A 21,504-nucleotide genomic window follows, 5' to 3' on the forward strand; every position below is an offset into this window, starting at 1 on the left:
GGCAAGAGCAGCTTCCAAATCCTCAGTTCTCATCCTGCTGGATCTGTCTGCTGCCTTTGACACAGTTAACCACCAGATCCTCCTGTCAATCCTAAAGATGAAATGCATCTCGGGAACCGCACTCTAATGGTTCAAGTCTTACCTCTCAGGTAGGTCCTTTAGGGTTTCATGGAGGGGCGTGGTGTCTAAGACCCACCATATAGCTACTGGAGTGCCTCATGGCTCAGTGCTTGGACCACTTCTCTTCTCCATCTACATGACATCACTAAGATCTGTGATTCAGAAACATGGCTTCTCCTATCACTGCTACGCTGATGACACACAAGTCTACCTCTCATTCCAGCCTGACGATCCGACGGTAGCTGACGGTATCTCAGCCTGCCTGACAGACATTTCTGGTTGGATGAAGGACCACCACCTTCAACTAAACCCATGAACTGCCCGGTCATGTAGATTTGCCTACAACATTAGGAGGATCAGGCCCTTCCTATCAGAACATGCTACTCAACTCCTTGTCCAAGAGCTTGTTTTATCCAGACTTGACTATTGTAACGCTCTCCTGGCTGGTCTTCCAGCTTGCACAGTCAAACCTCTGCAACTGATCCAGAACGCTGCAGCTAGAGTGGTCTTTAACGAGGAGGGGGCACGTCACTCCCCTCCTCACAAAATTGCACTGGTTGCCAGTTGCCGCTCGCATCAAATTCAAGTCACTGACGTTTGCCTACAGAACAACCACTGGTTCTGCTCCCTTTTACTTTAACTCTTTACTTCAGACTTACGTGCCATCCAGAAACTTGCGCTCTGCAAGTGAACAACGTCTTGTGGACTTTGATCTTTTGCCTGCCTGGATTAAGATTACAGATTACCTTTAATAAACTGCACTTGGATCTTACCTGTTTGTGTGCATCTCGTGACAGCCACAAACTCATTCCACCCAGGTCTGATGTTAAGTACCTTACATTTGCTTTTACAAAAGGGCTCACTAGAAGCATTAAGACATTTCACAATACAATCATACATGGCACAGATTTTTTCAACATGTTGCACATCCTTACAATTCATATCTGTGCATATTAAAGCCTCATGAGGCAGAGCAATATTATTTACAAGATTTTCTGTTTGCAATGAATATTCAGCCACCACCTCTTTACTCAGTTTTGACCAGTCCAGTTTACTTAGGGAAGCAGCATTATTATTTTTGGACAGCAGGGGGACATATAATACCACGATAGACCGGGGAAGCTCGTGTTGCCCAGGCCGCTTTGGCACGGATATCCTGTGCGCACACTCAATGCAAAGCTCTGCGGTGACACCAAGTTGTTCCTGAATCAGATTTTACACTAAATTAATCATATTATTTCCCTCACTTTTCTCGGGCACTGAGTAAATCCTGATGTTGTTCCTTCTTGAGCGCCTTTCCAGATCTTCACATTTTTCTTTGAGTAAAGTTTGTTGCTGTAACATGTGAATCATTACTCGCATAATGTTCCTCTCATTGGGTCTCATTCATGAAACATTCGTAAATATACGAGTAAATATGTGAGTGATTTGTGTTATGTGTGAATGTGTGTGTGTGTTAATGAATTACAATCAGTCGTAAATGGGACGCGCGTGCACGCTCATTCTCTCAATTACCATAAATCCCGCCCATTAAAACCGACTGACAACTATATATGGGCATCATATTATGACACCAAACAAAGGATTTCAACATGTCTTCTCAAAAGCGAATGAAGAAGAGAAATTTCTCAGATGCAGAAATTGAAGTTTTATTATCAGAAGTTCATTCAAAACGCCACATTTTATTTTCAAGCGTACATAGTGGCGTATCGGGTCCTAAAAAAAAAAAGATTTTTTAGGTAATAATGCTTTTACCTAAATGCTTTAGGTAAAAATGCTTGGCAGCATATTACAGATACAGTTAATGGAGTTTCATCTGTTAATCGAACAGTCCCAGAAGTGAAAAGAAAATGGTTCGACATGAAGCTTGACTGCAACACTTGTGACTTGTGGACTTGTAAAAAATAAATAAAAAATAAATAAATAAATAAACAGTTTGAATATAAAAAAAATATAAAAAAAAGACTTGCGGACTTGTGTTCCGTTTGCAGATGCTATTCTGGCTCTCATAATAAAAGTAAAAAGAAAAACCGTATGTAATTACTATATATAATATTTTTTCAAAATGCTGTGTAAATATGTACCCGATTAAGGTGAATTAAAATGCAGCCTTATTAATGAGCAAAACGTTCGGATGTTAAACGCACTATTTACGTGTGGCTGGGAGCAAGTGTAGATTTATTTTCTTGCCAACTAACATTTGGAAAATACGAACATTTTAATGAATCCGAAAATTTACGCCAGAACCACTTTACACACAAATTTACACAGATTTACACAAAAATTCGTTCTGCTCGTGTTTCATGAATGAGACCCATTGTCCTCGCTATCAGACAGCCTCTGCTCAGCAGCGTCCATTCTTTTTTTAATATCTCCAAGTTTATTTCGTAAATCTCTTATTTCATTAAGTATTTCAGCCATACCAAACGCGGCTGCGTTGCTTTCCTCAGTCCCATTGAGTCAATTTGTTTGGTTTTACTTTTTGGCTTTGTCATTCTCAGTTTTTCAGATCAAAGCCCTTTAGTGGGATGTTGGATGTGGGATTTTTCCCAAAGAGAACAGTTATAGTCGCAGTAGTCACTTCAGTTTAAGCAGAGTCATTTACCAGCCGTATACTCTGGCGGCCATCTTGGGTTCTTGGTGAAGTCTGTTTGGATGTTCTTAGAACAGCGTTCATGGAACGTCCTTGTGATGTATTATATATTAAACTTTATTTCTGATTGTATCTGAACGTTCAAAAAATATTTTAAAGTATTAAGAATTAAGAAGTATTATGTTTAATACTATAGTATTAAGAAGTATTATGTTTTTTTCTTTGTTTATGTTAACGTTAGAGGAACATTCCATTCTATAATTTTGTAAAGTGTCCATTTCATTATAATATTCAGATTTATCATAAATAATTGAACATGCACATGTATTTTAAGTTCCGTTAAAGAGGGGTGGAGGTGGTGTCACATTTGAGCATTTAAAAATTTACTTGAAAGTAACCCAATAGTTATTTTCTGAAGTAACTAGTTACTTTTATAATTTGTAACTGAGTAACTAATTAAGTTACTTTTTGGAAGAAGTAACTAGTTACTGTAACTAATTACTTACTGCCCAACACTGGACAGCACACAAGTCAAATCAAGTGGAAAACAACACAATAGAAAAAGAAAACATCTCAAAATTCTGTTCTGTGTAAATGAATCGTTTCATATGGAGTTTCAAACATTGTCATTTGTGCATACAGTGATGCTTCAGGCTGAAGAGAGACCTTAGAGTGTAACGGTTGTCTGCAGATGCTGGATATATGGTTTAAATTTGCCGTGGAATGGAGCGCATGAGCAGAGTTGTGAGTAATAGGAAGACAATGAGAGAATTTAGTTCAGAATTAAATTAAAAATACTGTTACTGAAGGGGAAGTCAAAGTCCTGATTGATTAGTGTAATTCATTCGGTTCAATCCCATCTAACAAGTAACCCAACAAACAGAACGTTCCCATATGGTTCCCATTTGGTCATTTTTTGGGAACCAAATAAGAACGTTCTCCGTAGGTTTTTTATAACCTAAAGAGAACGTTGCCAGGACGTTCCCAGCAAGTTAGTTTTAGGTTTTATTTTATAAACTAAAGAGAACCTTCCCAGAACGTTCACTAACTTTCTCGTTTTTTACGTTCACTTAAGTTCTGTAAATGTTAGGACAAAACGTTCTTTAAAACATTTAAAAAAACATTCATATATAACGTTTTCATAACATTTAAAAAAATTATAGAATAGAACATTTATTAAAACGTTATAATTAATGAATGGAATGTTCCTTTAACGTTCACGTTAAGCAAGAAAAAAACGTTCTTAATACATTTAAAAAACATTCAGAAATAACGTTTTAAAGGTCCCATTGCATGGATTATTTTATTATTTTAGAATGTTTCCTGGGGTGCCCTTGTAATGTTAATGTTATAATTTAGAAATAAAAGCCATATTTCCTAGCCTGATTTTAGCCTCTGATTTGAACGCTCTGTTTGAAAGGGGAGTGTCTGCTGTGAGACTTCAGTGTAAACACCCACTGCTGTGATTGGCTGACATGCTTGCATTTGAAATATCTAGCATTACATGTGGAACTCTCTCGAAAACTACTTGGTTTCTCAGTTCCCTGAGATCTCTCGTTTAGCATCTAGCTAGGCTAAGGCTAGCTCACGCTATGGGAAAACTCCTTTTCTCGAGAATACTGAAGACAACTTTTTAAAACGCAGTGCAGCTGCACAGCAAAGCACATTTATAAAGACAGTACATTACGCGTTTATAGGCAGGCGTCATCTTGGAAAACAGTCTCGACTAGTCGAGCCACGAACGCCGTGCTCGTTCGAGACTCTAGTCGAGACTGTTTTCCAAGATGACGCCTGCCTCCATGTTCTCCATGCTTCGTTTTGCATGTAGGGACCCTCATTATGCTACCGTGTTAGTATACAACACTGTAGTCAAAACTCGTTGGCGACTCTCCACCCTCCCATCTTCTCCCGCTCGTCATGTGCGCATTTGTTTTCAAAGAACCCGGCGAACGCATGTCCACTGAGGTATGTATGATACACAGAAGGCTAGCATATAAATGTTTAGTGTATGTGTGCTAAAGCAATTGGTTACATCGTGAGACCTGATATCACGCGATACTTCCTGACGCTGAGGCCGGCGGCCCAAAGTTGCAAGTGTGGTTTTTCGGCTCACAGGCGCTCGGGGGGTGCGAGACGACCACCATTCAACCCCAAAAAAAGTCATATAACTATTACGCCGGTTAAGGTAAAAAGTTAATTAGTTCACCTTTAAGGTTAAAAAAACCTCATAAAGTGAAATGTTCATGCAATGGGACCTTTAATAACATTTTCAAAAGGAGTGAATGGAATGTTCCTGTAATGTTCACATTAACCAAGAAAAAAAACGTTCTTAATACATAAAAAACTGGATGTTTTCAACATTTAAAAAACATTCAGAAATAACGTTTTAATAACATTTTCAAAATGAATGAATGGAATGTTCCTTTAACTTTCACCAAGGTTTTAATAACATTTTCAAAATGAATAACATATCTATCACAGTATTAATATAGATAATATATAGATATATAGATAAGGATATATTAATATAAAATAATGTATGTGATTAAAACTATAGAACTCATTCTGTGTTCATTAAATAGATCAAACAAGACAAGATGTTGTTTCTGTTTTATTTCTCATAATATGTATTATCAGAACAATTTAGTACACTTAGTAAATATGAAAATGACATTAATATATCTAATTCTAGAAAGAACTAATTAGCACACAATTCACACCGACAAAAAGAAAAATCTTTATTTACACTGTAACGCCATGTACTAACCAGAAATGATGCAAATAATTTGTCTGTCCAAACCATAGACTGTAAAAAAAGATGGACGACGCCCCTTCGCTCTCTTCCATTGATGAGAACTGAAGCCGCCAGCGTCCCGATATGGCGCTGACATATTGGAACTTGAGTCTGTGCAGTAGCGATCTCGGGACCAGACCTGCGCAGTCGTGAGCAGGAAGAAAAGCCGTGAAATCAACGCTCCGCCCTCACTCTCGCAAAATGCACTCAGGGAGAGCGGATTCTTCATACTTTTTTAAAAAATGATTGCAGTACGACAAGAGGCTTGTTAAAATAAAGTAAATACAATCTCCTCAGTCCTCCGAAGGTCCCGAAAAAAAATGTCCGTTGGTGCTTCAGTGACTACTTCGCTCAGAGAAGCTGTCAATCACAGCTGTCAATCATGACGTTACACCACCGCATCACGTAACTAACTAAAAAACAACTTATTTTTGAAACAGACACTTGAACTTACATCAGCGTGATAAAAACGACAGCAAATGAAAGAAACCACCTTTGGAAAAAAGATATTTGAAGTGTAATTTAATTGTTTAGTTGGTCTCACGTCCCGTTGAATAACACGGGGAGGCGGGGCTTATAACCTATACTAGGACCAGTCACCGGGGGGCGATCGTTTTGGCTTCACTTTTCAGGGCTTGTGCGGCACGCTTGGTCCAAACTAGACGCGATGCCACTGCGAGATGCGTCAAAATCAATCAAAACCCACAGCCAATCAGAACAGCATGTGGGCGGAATTTCACGGCGAGTGCACAGCACCAGAGAGTCATCTTGACGGCACTCGCAAGAAAATGGATAAGCTACATAATCAAATTCACAAATATTACACATTATTCAAATACATAGGCTACTGAGTTACTAAAACAATATTTGTCAAATAATACACTTGTTTGTTCACAGTTTGAACGTTTTTGTTTCCATTTGTTTAATTTCAAGATCTGAGGTGAATTATCCACTGTTGCTACAAAGCTGGAGCACTAAATGATATTCCAAGTCACATTACACGCTTTTAAATAAAGCACATAAACAGTAGCCTACCTGAGATTATTATTGCCATACTTTGTATTTGTTGTTCTAGCGGCGATGTCGCAGAAATATAGAAAACATTTCTAAATTTAGTCGCATGTCGCTGTTTAGGACAAAAACTCTGATTAACATGGAAAAGATACCTTTTAACGCGCGTTGTGTGTAGTTAGGACACGGTGTAAGAGTTATTGACTGTTGAGTGGAAAAACTCCATATTTTATATCACAGTGTTTACTATTTGACATGAAAACAAATGTCGCTCACAACATTTTTTAATAAAACACTTCTCACACTGAGTACAGTCGTACGGCTTTTCTCCAGTATGAAGTCGCTTGTGTGATTTCAGGTGTCCAGACTGAGTGAAACTCTTGTCACAACATGAGCACTTGTAAGGTTTTTCTCCAGTGTGAATTATTTGGTGCCGTTTCAGATTGCCAGATGTAGTAAAGCTCTTCCCACAGTCAAAGCACACGATCTCTCACTTTATTGTGTGTTTTCTGGTGCAGATTAAAACTGTTAAGACATAAAAAACTCTTTCCACAGAGAGAACACGCATAAGGCCTCTCACCTGAATGAATTTTCAGGTGTAATTTTAGCTGTGATGATGAATTAAAATCTTTACCACACTGATCACAGTTAAATTGTTTTTCTCCAGAGTAAAAACAGAGATGCATTTTTAAACCTGTTGCATCTCTGAAACTCTTCTCACACTGAGTACAGTCGTACGGCTTCTCTCCAGTATGAATTCGCTCATGCTTTTTCAGGTTTCCAGACTGAGCGAAACTCTTGTCACAATATGAGCACTTGTAAGGTCTTTCTCCAGTATGAATTCTTCGGTGCAGTTTCAGATGGTCAGGTCTAGTAAAGCTCTTCCCACAGTCACAACACACATGTTCTTTCACTTCATAATGTATTTTCTGGTGCCGTTTAAAACTCTTTATCCGTGGAAAACTCTTTCCACAGAGAGAACACACATAAGGCTTCTCATCTGAATGAACATTGAGGTGTTCTATTAGACCTGATGATGAATTAAAACCTCTACCACACTGATTACACTTGAATGGTTTTTCTCCGGAGTGAATGTGCAGATGAATTTTTAAAACTGTTGCATCTCTGAAACTCTTTCCACACTGAGTGCATGTATACGGTTTCTCTCCAGTGTGAATTTTTATGTGTTTATTAAGGTTTCCTTTATTCTGGAAACTCTTTCCACACTGAGAGCAGGAGTGCAGCTTATTGGCTTTTGTTCCTTGAGTTTGTAGGTCACAGTGTTTCTTCAAGTCATTTAGTTTCTGTCTTTGCTCCGTCACTTCCATCTGGACTAAAATAAATGTATTAATCAGTCAGAATCAGTTCAATGAGGTTAAAAGTGAAAATTAAAAACACATAGCAGAAAACAAGACACCTGTCTGTGTATTAAGCATCAGTGACACTTTACAATAAGGTTTCCTTAGCTAACTCATGTAGTTAACATGAACTAACAATGAATACTTCTGCAGCATTTATTAATCGTAGTTGTTGTAATTTCAACATTTACTAATACATTATTAAAATCAAAAGTTGTATTTGTTAAAGGGGTGGTATAATGGCACTTTTTACAAGATGTAAAATAAGTCTCTGTTGTCCCCAGAGTGTGTATGTGAAGTTTTAGCTCAAAATACCCCACAGATAAGTTTTATAGCATGTTAAAATTGTCCCTTTTTGAGGGTAAGCAAAAAAAACGTTGTTTTGTGTGTGTCCTTTTAAATGCAAATGAGCTGCTGCGCCCGGCGCAGAGGGCGGAGCTTCAACAGCTTGTGTGTGTTGGCAGCTCCAATTACTTCACACAGACGCGCACTGAAATGTCAGAAATTGTTCTGCCTTTTATGTTTAAAAACTGGAGTGGGACAATAATGGAGAGATTTAAGAAGAAGTGACAACGTAAAATGCAACAGGACGTTTCTGAATGGTTAGTTGATGAATTTATGTAGCTGATGTGGAGTTAACTATCTTCAAGTCATTAATTAGCATATTCTGTCATGATAATCTATAAATCGCTCATGTGGGAACTGTTGTAAAATGCCATGCTATTGCATTTGTGTTACAGACTGTATTGTAATAAATGTAAAAAGACGGATGTGACAGCTTGAACAGACTCACAAACAGGCCCGGAGTGGGTAATCGGGAGAATTGGGAGAATTCCCGGTGGGCCGCTTCACTTTTGGGCCGGTCGAGGATTTTTTTTTTTTTTTTACATTTCAATGTCACGTTAGTTACATTATAGGCTACACACGTTCCGCATTCTGACACCGCAGCGCGCAACCTCTGCATGGGTTGTACCATGTGAGGGAGTTCTTCCCCTACCCTACCCTCCCATAGAGTTGGTTGGGTCCATAGCCCGTCTATTCCAAAACGTTTTCTCAGGTAGGCTACCGCGGCACCGCCGGCGCCTACCGATAGCTGGGCCGGCCCTACCGTAACGGTACGCATCAGGGAGGATGGATGGGAGGAAGAGGCCAGGAGGTATGGAAGCTTGTTTCCGCCACAGAATAAAACATTTTAAAAGATTATTGCGACTTTTTATCTCACAATTTCGAGTTTACATATCAGAGTTTACAGTCAGAACTGCGTGAAATAAAGTCGCAATTGCGTGCTATTAAGTCAGAATTGCGAGATATAAAGTCAGAATTGCGTGAAATAAAGTCGCAATTGCGTGTTATAAAGTCAGAATTGCGAGATATAGTCAGAATTTGCGTGATATAAAGTCGCAATTGGGTGTTATAAAGTCAAAATTGCGAGATATAAAGTCATAATTGTGTGAAATAAGTCGCAATTGCTTCTTATAAAGTCAGAATTGCAAGATATAAAGTCAGAACTGCGTTAAATAAAGTCGCAATTGCTTTTAAAGTCAGAACTGCAAGATATAGAGTCAGAATTGTGTGATATAAAGTCGCAATTGCGAGAAATAAAGTCAGAATTGCAAAATATAAAGTCAGAATTGTGTGAAATAAAGTCGCAATTGCTTCTTATAAAGTGAATTATTATTTAACCTTTACATTATTTGTTAACCCATGGTATTAATATAAACTACACAATAGTACGAGCTGAACTGTTGCTTCATTTATCCGATTTAGAAAAAGTGCTAATTTGGAATTCCACCATGGAAAAAGTGGGCCGGTCTTGGGCCTGAAACTCCCGGGCTGAAAAGTGGCCCCACTCCGGCCCTGCTCACAAATGTACTCTACTACAACAACTCTTCCTCTTCTCAACATGGACTGCATGTTCCTGGGGGCGGAGTTTATGTAAATGTTAGGGTTTGTGATGTCACTAACCCGGGAGGAAGCTCGTGTAGTCCCAATCAGTCGTTTGTTGTGGTCCTTAAAAAGCGATTTCTGTAAAGGAAAAAATCTCCCTTTGCTTTGAACTTTGAGCGTTTTAACTTTGCAGATGTTGTTTATGCTCAAACAGCAACATTACACACTAACTAAAGTTAGAAAAGTGAAATAATAATCAACCACCCCTTAACATTTGTTAAGTAACATAAACAAACAATGAACAGCTGGATTTTTACATTTACATTAGTTAATACATTAATTAATGTTAACAAATGAGACCTTATTGTAAAGTGTTGCCAAACTATCTTTGATGTGCAAAGGTCAGTTCTGTCATTCAATTGTTAATACGATTACAAATGGGTTATGATTATTTAGATGCATTTCTCTATCATTTGTCATCCATATTTCAGAGCTACTAAAGCAGTCAACAATGAAGAATCAAGAATGGACACCAACCTATTTGTTCCTCAATATCTTCATGTTTTATTCTGGATGGTTCTGGATCACTCATGTCTTCAATCTCCTCTTTAATAAACTCCATCTTTAACAGTCACACAGATTTCAGCTGCTACTCCTGGAGTCTGTCCTTCTCTTGTAGGATGATGGGAATATTCCCAGTTTTTTTTGGTGAATTGTTGTGGGAGGGGCTTCACTGCAGGTGTGAACTGTGATCACTGTGTGATACTGACGCCCACAGGACCAGATCTGGAAAAATCAAAGATAAGTTACTGAACTTATACTGGATTACTTTAACAGCAAAACACATATTGTGCTTCAAATATATTTAGTTCAAATACAAACCATTTTGATTGTTACATATTAGTAGTGTACTAAACAGCTCTAGGTTGCTCGTTTTTATGTAATACAGGATATTATAAGCATGAAATAAGCATAAGTAACAATTCTTCAAAAAACTGTGCAATAATTTCAAAAATGTTCTGATATTAGAACAAACATGTTTAGGTCACAAAGTTGTTTTGAATCAACGTCAATGTCTGGTAACATCATAAACTGTCAAATAACAATAGACAATTTAAAAAATGTTACAGTTGTTACCAAATAAAAAGTTATTAAAAATAGTAAACCTCACATTTGGGCCTAATAAATTACTATGTATGTAATGTTAATTAACTTAAAGGCAGACAGGCAAATTCTCTCTCTGACAGAAGGTGGCGCTTGTGGAAAAGCAGAAATACAGCGGTTACTCCTGAACACAAGCAGCGCTGCGCTTATAAACACTACTTCATTAGACATACTGAGGAAAGATAAAAGAAGATGCCATCTAAACTAGGGCTGGGAATCACTGGGTACTTCACGATACGATACGATACGCGATACATTGCTCACAATACCGATAATATCACGATATGGCGATACTGCGATAATCGATATATTATCAGTAATAACTCACAATATATCATGTTTTAAGAAATAAAAAGATTTTTCTTTTTAATTAGTAAAATGAGTCTCCATTTATTTATTTTTGGATGAAACAATAACAAAAACAACTTGTGACTTAGTTGCAACAAAACAGTCACAGACACTATTTTAGTGTAACATTGCTGCAATCAGTAGTAATACTATGTCTTCGACAAACGGTGACACCATTTGGGTGCAAAATAGCTGTAAGGCTGAGGACAGATTCAGTGTAAACAATACTATATGATTGTCCTTCATAAACATGAACAGTGACACTATTAAGTGCAATAAACATAAACCTTTGGGCTACTGCTTTCAAATAAAAAATAAAATAAATATATCAGGGATAAAGTACATCTAAAATGTACCTAACTTAAAGTGCATCCAAAATTAAACATTTTTCAGAACAAAATAGAAAACAGCTTCATGTGATGTGTTTTATATGTTCATATTTTTCTTGAGAAAGAGGAGTTGGTCAGCATGTTCAGGAGTGAGTGAACTTCTTTGGACACTGATTATATCTCCTGCAGTTGAAAAGACCCTCTCAGCTGCTACAGTGGTCCCAGGAATACACAAATGTATATGGGCCAGCTTGGAGAGGAGAGGGAACACATGTTGCTGAGATTTCCACCACAACAGTGGATCTTCAGTGAGAGGCAGAGAAGGAGCATCTTGATATTGTTTTATCTCCTTCTCTGCAATTGAGGTTGCTGATGTAGAGACATAAGAGGTCCTCTTGAAGGTCTGACCAAGAAGATCAACAAGTGCAGACATTCTTTTCTTTGCTGTGCAGGTCTCCTCTTCCTCTAAATCCCCCTGAACATCACCACAAGGCACTGGATCATCCTCTTTTAAAGCTGCAGCTTTTGACTGTAGTTTTGCATAAGTGTCTTGCACTTCTTCAGGTGACAGAAATAAAAGGGATTTAAATCTAGGGTCCAGGGCTGAGGACATGCGTAGGAGATCTTTTTCCACCTCTGATTGATATCTCTTTGAAAGGTCTTGATTGATGGCTCCCTTAATCTCTCGAACCAGAGGGGAATCTTCTGCAGTGCTGGTTGTGTCTCGCAGCAGTTGGGCATGAAGAGGAGCAACCACTGAAATGGTGGGATTCTTTTCCTCACACATGATATTTGTTGCCACAAGCATTGGTCTAAGTGCTTCCACCATCTCTTCAGAATCAGAATCAGAATCAGAATCAGAAAGAGCTTTATTGCCAAGTGTGCTTGCACCCACAAGGAATTTTTCTTGGTACTGAAGCTTCCAGTGCACATATACAAATACAAATACAACAAGAACATAGTAATACAAATTCTAAGAATGAAAATATATAAAAAATAAATAAAAATAGTATAAAAGTAAAAAAGTAGGGTCACAGTTGGGTTTAGTCTGAATAAACATTTACAGATTATGAACATATTTACAGTATTTTGAGTAGTATGAATAATATAAATATCACCTGAATTAGAGAATATTACACTAGACAGTGGGAGTCTAGCGCATGTTACAGATTATAAACATATTTACAGTATTTTGAGTAGTATGAATAATATAGATATAAATATCACCTGAGTTTATTGCACTAGACAGTGGGAGTATTGCACTTACAGGCATATGCTTTGGGGGGCATGTTAAGTGTTCAGAAGGGAAATGGCCTGTGGAAAGAAACTGTTCCTGTGCCTGGAAGTTCTTGTGGCCAGTGATCTGTGTCGCCGTCCTGACGGTAACAGTTCAAACAGGGGGTGTCCAGGGTGAGTGGAGTCTGTGATGATTTTACCTGCTCTCTTCCTCACTCTGGAAGAGTACAGGTCCTGGAGGGTTGGCAGGGGGGCACCAATAATCCTCTCTGCAGTCCGGACTGTCCGTTGTAGTCTCCTGATGTCCGATTTGGTAGCTGAACCAAACCAGACAGTGATGGAAGTGCTTAAGACAGACTCAATGACGGCTGAGTAGAACTGGATCAGCAGCTCCTGTGGCAGATTGAACTTCTTCAGCTGGCGAAGGAAGTACAGTCTCTGCTGGGCCTTTTTCACAATGGAGTCAATGTGATTTGCCCACTTCAGGTCCTGGGAGATGGTAGAGCCCAGGAACCTGAATGACTCCACTGCTTCCACAGTGCTGTTCATGATGGTGAGAGGGGGGAGTGCTGGGGTGTTTCTTCAGCACTTGAGATGTCATTCTCTGTCAGAGCACAGTCAGTCACATTCTTTCTCACCTTAAAAAAAAAAAAAAAAAAAAAGGCAAAATACAATTTATTAATAAAATGTATATAATTATTGTTCTTTATTTTAAAGCAAATAAAGCATACACTGTATGATGTAATCTAATGTTTTTATTTGGAGTTTATATACAGTATATACATTTTTAATATGTATAAAGTATTTATTCATTGTTTATTCATTGTATCAAGTAAGTTTATATCATATGAATTAGTATTTATTAACAAACTTATTAATTGTATACGATAAATTATTCACATTTATTACACATATAGATTACAACTTCTACATTGCAAACTTTTCTTACCTCTGGTGATAAGAGGGCAGCACAGACAGCTGGCTGTTGCTCAAGAAACCTGGAGATCATCTCATAGGCACTATTCCAACGAACAGGCATGTCCGTGATGAGCTTGTGAAGGGGGAGGCCAAGGAGTTTCTGGTTTCTTTTCAGTGCTTCTGCTCCAGTTGTGCTTCGATGAAAGAATGTTGAGATCCTCCTAACTTTGACAAGTACCTTGGTAACAGCAGCTATTTTCAGCGCACGTTGGGATGCAAGATTTAAAACATGAGCAAAACATCTAACATGTTGGTATCCTGTTAAGTCCATTGCTACACGCATGTTTGATGCATTGTCGGTGACAACCACTGGCTTCTTAGCGTCAAGATTCCACTCCCCCACTGCGGCTTTCAGTACATCGGCAATGTGTGTCCCAGTGTGCGTTTCGTGCATTACTCGGGTTTGCAGGACATATGACTTAATTTCCCAGTCTTCGTTTATAAAATGTACAGTGAACGTTATGTAGGACTCTGTGGCTCTCGATGTCCACCCGTCACACGTGAGCCCCACTCTTTCTGCCGACTCGAGTGCCGACTCAACTTTAGCCCTGGTCTGGTCATAAAGTGCAGGAATCATTTTTTCAGCAAAATATTTCCGAGAGGGAATATCAAAGCGTGGCTCTAAGATATTCATTAAAAAGCAGAACCCTTCGTTCTCCACCTCGCTGTACGGACCGAGCCCTTTACACATGTAAACAGCGATCCCATTTGTGATTGACTTTGCCCTAGCAGAACAAGGTGGTAGCTTTGCCTGGAAAAGGGTGTTTACGCCGGGGTGTGTCGGCTTTGAGCCAGCACCAACCACGGCTTTCTCACAGAGCTCCGGGTGATGCCGCGTGAGGTGGCTGTGCATGTTGGTCGTGTTTCCCGTGTAGCGGACTTTTGCAAAGCAGTTCTTGCATATTGCGTAGTCCTTTTCTAGCTTTGCCCCATCCGCACTGCTATAAAATCCAAAGTAAGTCCACACTTTGGATTTAAATGTTGCTGGAGCGTCCTTTAACTTCTTGCTCTCACTTCTACTTTCCTCGCTTGACTCCGCCATTTCAAGTGTGTGTACGTTTTCTTTTACGCTCACAACACAACAGCCAAACTCGCAACGCACGCCCCTATCTACTTCTGGAGAAGGGTCAAGGGATAATGAATACTAATAGAGCGTTTTATAACGGCTTTTAAGATCAATACTTGGCAAGAGCGCATCGAGAATCGATCGCGGGAGAAAATATTGCGATATATCGTCATATCGATATTTTGGCGCACCCCTAATCTAAACTATTACGAAGACAGTAATTTCCCTTCAGATACATTTAAATAAAAACTCCTCAGATCTGCACTAATCACAGAATGGCCGATTTCAGTGTCAGAAAGAGAGTTTGCAGGTGTGGTTTCTGTAGTCTTTAATAGTACTTTTAGTCATGTACTTTAACCTGAGGGGTAAAACATTAAAAACACACGGATAGGTGATTATCACATAAAGTGATGATCCTGTAATTTGTCTGACACTAATGACGTGCTTGATGTGCCAATTTACAGAAGATCTCAGACATTACCATAATGAATGAGGTGAAAACAGGGACTATTGAATGAGAAATGATGCTTTTCAACAGCTCAGTTAAACGTTATTACTTTCATAAATTACTTTGACAATACATATTTACAAATATTTGTCTTCAAATATTAAAATATCAAATATTTGAATGGATAGACATTGCTCATTCAAACTCTATCCACATTAGTACAGTAGTAACGTTAGCCTACGGCTAATCTGTTGAACTGAATTAAGCTTTCTTATTTGCTGAATTGTTGTGAGGGACAACAGATCTGCCAAATTCAAGGTTACTGAGTTTATACTGAAATACTTTAATAATTACACTTCTTAAATTATCATATGATTTTAGGCTTGGTTTTTGAAACAGAGCATTTTGATATGGTTTATTAAAGGAATTCGGTCTAACACCGAACTACTGAGGTGCCTGAGCCCGGGGAAGGCATGGCTGACACGCTAGATGTTACGAGTGCTACGCTCACTTGATTGCCCTGTACTAAACAAACGCATGTAGACAATGTTGACGTTGAAATCCAAAGTGGTCCATTTATTCCAATACAGCACATTGCCCACAGCAGTTCCCATCAGCGTTACAATACAAGGCACCGCACGCAAGCAGTCAAAAACCCTTTGCCCTTCCGGGTCAAACACCTGCCAACAACATTGTATTTGCTACCTTTATACCTGAGGCCCATTTACAGACATGCGCCACCCAGTTTTAGACCAAAGAAATTACAACCTGAACACAAAGCAGCATTTGGCTCTTACATGGTTATTTACTTCTTATTTATTAAATCCAGGCAAATGGTTGATGAAACATTTATTAAAATTAAAATACAAATTAATGCAAAACGAAATTCACTTTAAAGAAAGACTTTGTGCTTTCTGTTTGAAGTCTCTGTGTCTCTGCTCTGATCAATTTAAAACTTCAAGTCACTGGAGGCTCACCTGCAGTTCACAAATGGATGGGTGCAAGATCTGCAGATCTACAAAGTAAATGCGGGGGAAACAATCGTTCGCACTAAGGTAACGTTAACCAAGCATCAGTGGTGACACACACTTGTCAGATTCTGTGAGTAATGAAGCTTGTCTATGCGGGTTTGTTACACTTCAGGAGTAATTACTCACCTATCATACGTGCAATAATCCACTGTTTTCGTCTGGTAGTATAATATTGACGACCAGCGGCGACCAAAGCCATCCGACGCCTCTTTGTGATTTCAGACACCAAGTCTCCTTGTGTTTTTTCCAAGTAGGAAAATGGTGAAAACTAATATGATTCATAAAGGCGTTTGTCCTGTCGATCGTGAGACCGATAACAGCAGTTCACAATACAGCAATGCTGAACCATTTTCCTTAAAATAACCTAAATTAAACCTAATATTATCAAATGACCAACGTTACAGTTTTAATTACCTACTACAGTACATCTACTTCCGTACCGTGATTCCCACAATGCATTGTGATGTGACGTAACGATACCAAACTCTATGGCTGACAGGTAACATCTGGTCACATTGTAAAGGTTTACAGGAAGGACAAGTTTCAACTTCCTTTAAAAGAGGAGATCGGTAATGATGAAGCCTCTGTCTGCATTACTTCATTGCCTGGACAAAGTTATTAAGTGCACGATATTGAAGAAAAAATGCGATATGCGATAACTCATTAAACAATGCGATATGAGATACGATAATCCTTAAAGTGTATAAAATTAACTTAAATTAGATTTAAAATTATATAACCTACATATGTGTTTCACATTCTTTTTGTGACAAGAAAACAAAAAATATTCGGATCTCAGAGGACCTGACGCAGAGGACGAAGGAAGCACGGAACAAGCTGTGGCCTTTGGTGGAGAAAGCACGAAAGGAGGGTCGCCGTGCTGGCTTCAGGGGGCCAAATGCTATCGTGGATGGAAGGAGGATTTCTGCGGACGATGTCTGATTTTTTTAGGACGCTGGAGGTCGAAATCAAATGCCAGGGTTGTTCAATGCCAATTTGACTGAAGTACTTTTGATTGGCGAAATAATTATTGACATTCGCAAAAAACTGACAAATATGTAAGAGCATTAATATTTTAAGGTAAGCAAATGAGGGTACATAACAGATAGCCTAAACTGTTACTGTTATTGAGTTTCAAGTTTTGCACTTTAATTGTATTCTGTATTACATTTCATAACTTTGTTACCATTGTAGTTGTATAGTACTTTTTATTTTCTTTTTCTTGTTTTGTTACTGTTCATATGCCGGTTAAACTGTCTTGTTTTTCTCTTAATGTACGGGGGATTCATGATTTATCTAAACGCAAGGCTTTATTTTTATTTTGTACGTCACAGAAAAGGGATGTTTATTTTTTTCAAGAAACGCATTCTTGTTATGAAGATGAAACCTTTTGGCGCAATCAGTGGAGAAGTAAGGTTTTATTTTGTCATGGTACTAATCACCACGCTGGAGTTTTGATTTTATTTGACCGTATTTTAGTGGCTTGATTCTGCAGTCCTTTTCTTCTGCCGAGGGTAGATGGATTATTGCTGTCATTCTTCTAGGGGATTTTTTCTTTATTTTTGTTAATGTTTATGGTTAATAATCATACACAAAATAGCTTATTTTTTCAGGATCTGTCTTCTAAAATTCTTGATTTAAAATGTAAATATCCATCTGCTGCAGTAATAGTTGGAGGAGATTTTAATGAAGCCCCTGACCTATGTCTGGATAGATTTCCCACAAAACGAGAGTCATGCAGATGTAACACTATTATTAATGATTTTTGTAGTAACCTTTCTCTTTTGGATGGCTTGTTTTAGATATTTTAGATTAAAATTAATTGATCAACGATAGTGCAATCATTTTATTTTTAGACTTTTATAAGGCCTTTGACACGGTCGAGCATGAGTTTATGTTTGAATCTTTGTGCAAATTTGGTTTTGGCTCTTCCTTTATTAGAATAGTTCAGACTTTTTACAAAAATATTAACAGCAATGTATCTTTGGTGAATGGTGTTTTTCTCCCCGGTTTACAATTAGCAGGGGCATCAGACAAGGGTGTCCTTTTTCACCATTTTTGTTTTTATTAGTCACAGAGTTTCTTAATATTTGTATTACTCGCTGTGTAGATGTTCAGGGTATTGTTGTAGCTGAACACACTTTTCTAATTAGTCAACTGGCGGATGACACCTGTCTGTTTTTAAAAGATGAGAAACAGGTTCCTGTTATTTTGGAAGCTTTAAAAACATTTTCTAATGCTTCTGGTCTCACTGTTAATCGAAATAAAAGTGAAATTATACCTATTCACAGTCTTGAAAAAGGTCGTATAGAAGGTATTGAGGTCAAAAGTTCTGTTAGATATTTAGGCATTTTAATAAGTAAATCACCCAAAGATAAAATTTTAGATAATTTTTCACAACGGACAAAAAAAATAAAGAATGTCTTCAATTGCTGGCTACAAAGAAATTTCAATAGAAATCTATTGGCGCTTTTCCACTGCATGGTACGGCTCGGTACGGTTCGGCTCGCTTCGCTTTTCCACTGTGTGGTACGACTCGACTCGCTACGGCACGGTTCGGTTCGCTTTAGCTCGGTTGCTTTTCCACTGCAGTTAGTACCGCTTCAAAGTGGGTGGGACTGATCGTTATAGTTGCGCCGCCTCTACTGCCATGACATCATCGTAAACACGCCACATTTCAAACGCACAACACAGGAACAATGGAGCCTATCGAGGGGATGGTGTTCCTGATTTTTTCAAACAAGTACTTTAAAAACAGGTGCTACAGCGTTGGCTGTTGTCTACTGGCTATTTAAATCTAGCGGGTTTAGTGTCTCGTGTCGCAAGTACAATGACGCTGGTAGTGACGATTCTGTCTGACCAATCAGTGATCTGCAGTGTTTTCACGTCACATTTTAGTATCGGTACGGTACGCTTGTAACCTCAACAGACCAGGTACCATTTAAAGCGAGCCGTACCGTACCGTACCATGCAGTGGAAAAACGCCAAAGCGTGCCGAACCGAACCGAGCTGTACCATGCAGTGGAAAAGCGCCATATGGTTGTGTCTTGATATCTAAAGCTGAAGGCATTTCTAGGATTGTTTACCCAGCTTTGTCCATATATGTCAACCCGGAAACTTGCTCATCTATTGACTCTATACTATTTAAATTCTTGTGGAAAAATAAAACTGAGTATGTTAAAAGGAAGACTCTGATAAGAAATACTTTGGAGGGAGGTGTGAATGCTTAGACTTCAGTACTCTCAATCAGATTTTCAAGATCGGCTGGATTTAACGCTGCCTGAATGCTGATCCTAATTTGTTATGGTTTTTCACATACCTAAATTTATCTTTGAAAAATGTGGGGGGTTACATTTTTTATTGTCTTGCGATTTTAAATGCAACAAACTTCTGTTCAAGCTTGCTAATTTTCATAAGCAAGCCTTGGAGGCCTGTAAGCTTGCCTTTTGCCACATTTTTTATTATATGGAACATCAGAATGTGCTGCATGGAAAAAATCTATCTTTATTAAGGATTGGGTTGACAAAGGTGTTATTTTTGTTTTGGATTTGTTGAAGAAGGATGGCAGCTTTTATTCCTACAATGAATTTATCAACCTTTTTGGAGTGGATTCCTCACCTAAAGTTTATAACTGGGTTATTAATTCTATTTCACCTAAACCTTTGCATATGGTTAGGTCATACTCTAGCTACAGAGTATCCGTTTGTGAAATGCCCCAGTTATCTATTGGACGATTGGAGCTTTCTAATGTAAAATGTAACAATTTTTGGATTAGGAGATTTCTTATTAGGAAAATCAGCTGTCATCCCAAAGCTTTTTTCAAATGGAAATTAAATTATCCTTCTCTTTCTACCATTAATATATGGACTGGCATTAATAAGTTTCTGTTACCTAACACGTGGAAAAAGCTTCACTTTAAAATTCTACATAATTACTATCCTACTATACTATTACTATATAACTCTCTTCTTTCTAAGTTTAAGTTAGACATCTCTTCACACTGCGCGTTCTGTAATTCTAATCTTGAAACAATACCACATTTGTTTTTTTGAATGTGATTATGCAAAGGAGTTCTGGAAAGAAGTAGCCTGGCTTATTTTTTCTGCTTATTACAAACTCTTTACTTTTGAGGTTGTGAGAATGTGCTGTTTTTGATTTGGGACTCCGGATCAAAGGAGATGGATGACAGATTAAAACTGCTTACTTTATGTGGCGAGTTTCATCTTCATACATGTAAAGTAACTGATTCTAAGTGTTGATTTAAAATTATTATATGACTCTCTTTGTTTATCAGCTAATAAGAAAGAAAGCTGCTAAAACAGACTGAATAGAGGCTGATCAAAACTAATGATTTAATTATCTGTACGTTACACTAAGAACAATGTACATTTAGGCAACACAAATATAAATTCTAACATGATAAATATAACATCTCTGACCTGCAGACTGGAAATATACGACATCCAGAGAAAATATTCCACATTTGTCCTTCATTCACGATCGTTAACAGCGTCACTTTCAGCTTCAACTGGCGTTACTTTCGCGCTTCTCACTTTTCACGTGTTCGACTGATACATTCATTTTAGCGTCAAAGGAGACAACAAAGAGAAAAAGAGAGAAGAGAGAAAACCATGGAGAAAACAAAACTATAGAGAGGCTCTCGCGCTTCTCTCTTCTGCGCATGCTCAGTGCGCGCGGTGTCATGTTTCTTAAAGAGGCCGCATTCAGTAAATCACATCTCCGCTCTGTTATGGACCAAATCCACTATTATTATAATAATTAATAATGCTCAATAATAATATATTTAATATATCGATTCAACAATATATTCACCTTCACTCAATTACAGAGTGTTTGTGGTGGAAATACTGACGTGATAACCTGCTGTGTACAACCCACGCTGAGCATCGATCACCTGAATCTGTGCCCTTCATACTAAGTAACACTAGTGAGAGCTGAAATAGTAACGTTCAAAGTAATATTGTTGTTAAGTGAGTTATAAACAGTTAAGTGTATTGTAAGTCTACAGTCGTAATAATGCTATACAGCAGAATTATAGATTGGTCAGCTTAAGGTATATTTGAAAGGCTGGATGAAACACTAAGAGATTAATGCATTACTGAAGTGACAGTTAAAATGTG

General features: G+C 38.1%; 2 protein-coding genes across 4 annotated transcripts; both read right to left on the minus strand.

Moving 5' to 3' along the window:
* Positions 1-6,784: 6,784 nt before the first annotated feature.
* Positions 6,785-21,042, minus strand: LOC311090853 (uncharacterized protein). Of its 3 annotated transcripts, XM_084126434.1 has the most exons (4): positions 20,803-21,024; positions 16,490-16,658; positions 10,301-10,549; positions 6,785-7,851 (listed from the first exon to the last, which is right to left on the minus strand). In XM_084126434.1, the coding sequence occupies exons 3-4, from the start codon at positions 10,383-10,385 to the stop codon at positions 6,992-6,994; spliced, it is 945 nt and encodes a 314-aa protein (XP_083982560.1). In that variant the 5' UTR covers positions 10,386-10,549; positions 16,490-16,658; positions 20,803-21,024; the 3' UTR covers positions 6,785-6,991. The 3 variants fall into 3 exon arrangements, with proteins under 3 accessions (XP_083982560.1, XP_083982559.1, XP_083982561.1); XM_084126433.1 differs by lacking the exon at positions 16,490-16,658 and having other exon boundaries at positions 20,803-21,042; XM_084126435.1 differs by lacking the exon at positions 16,490-16,658 and having other exon boundaries at positions 10,301-10,496.
* Positions 13,386-15,332, minus strand: LOC311091267 (E3 SUMO-protein ligase ZBED1-like; the record flags this gene model as incomplete). The annotated part of the gene is made up of 2 exons (XM_084127085.1): positions 13,790-15,332; positions 13,386-13,478 (listed from the first exon to the last, which is right to left on the minus strand). The coding sequence occupies exons 1-2, from the start codon at positions 14,858-14,860 to the stop codon at positions 13,386-13,388; spliced, it is 1,164 nt and encodes a 387-aa protein (XP_083983211.1). The 5' UTR covers positions 14,861-15,332.
* Positions 21,043-21,504: the final 462 nt, after the last annotated feature.

Source organism: Abramis brama, assembly GCF_963993115.1.
Source record: "Abramis brama genome assembly, chromosome: 10".
Taxonomy (NCBI): domain Eukaryota; kingdom Metazoa; phylum Chordata; class Actinopteri; order Cypriniformes; family Leuciscidae; genus Abramis; species Abramis brama.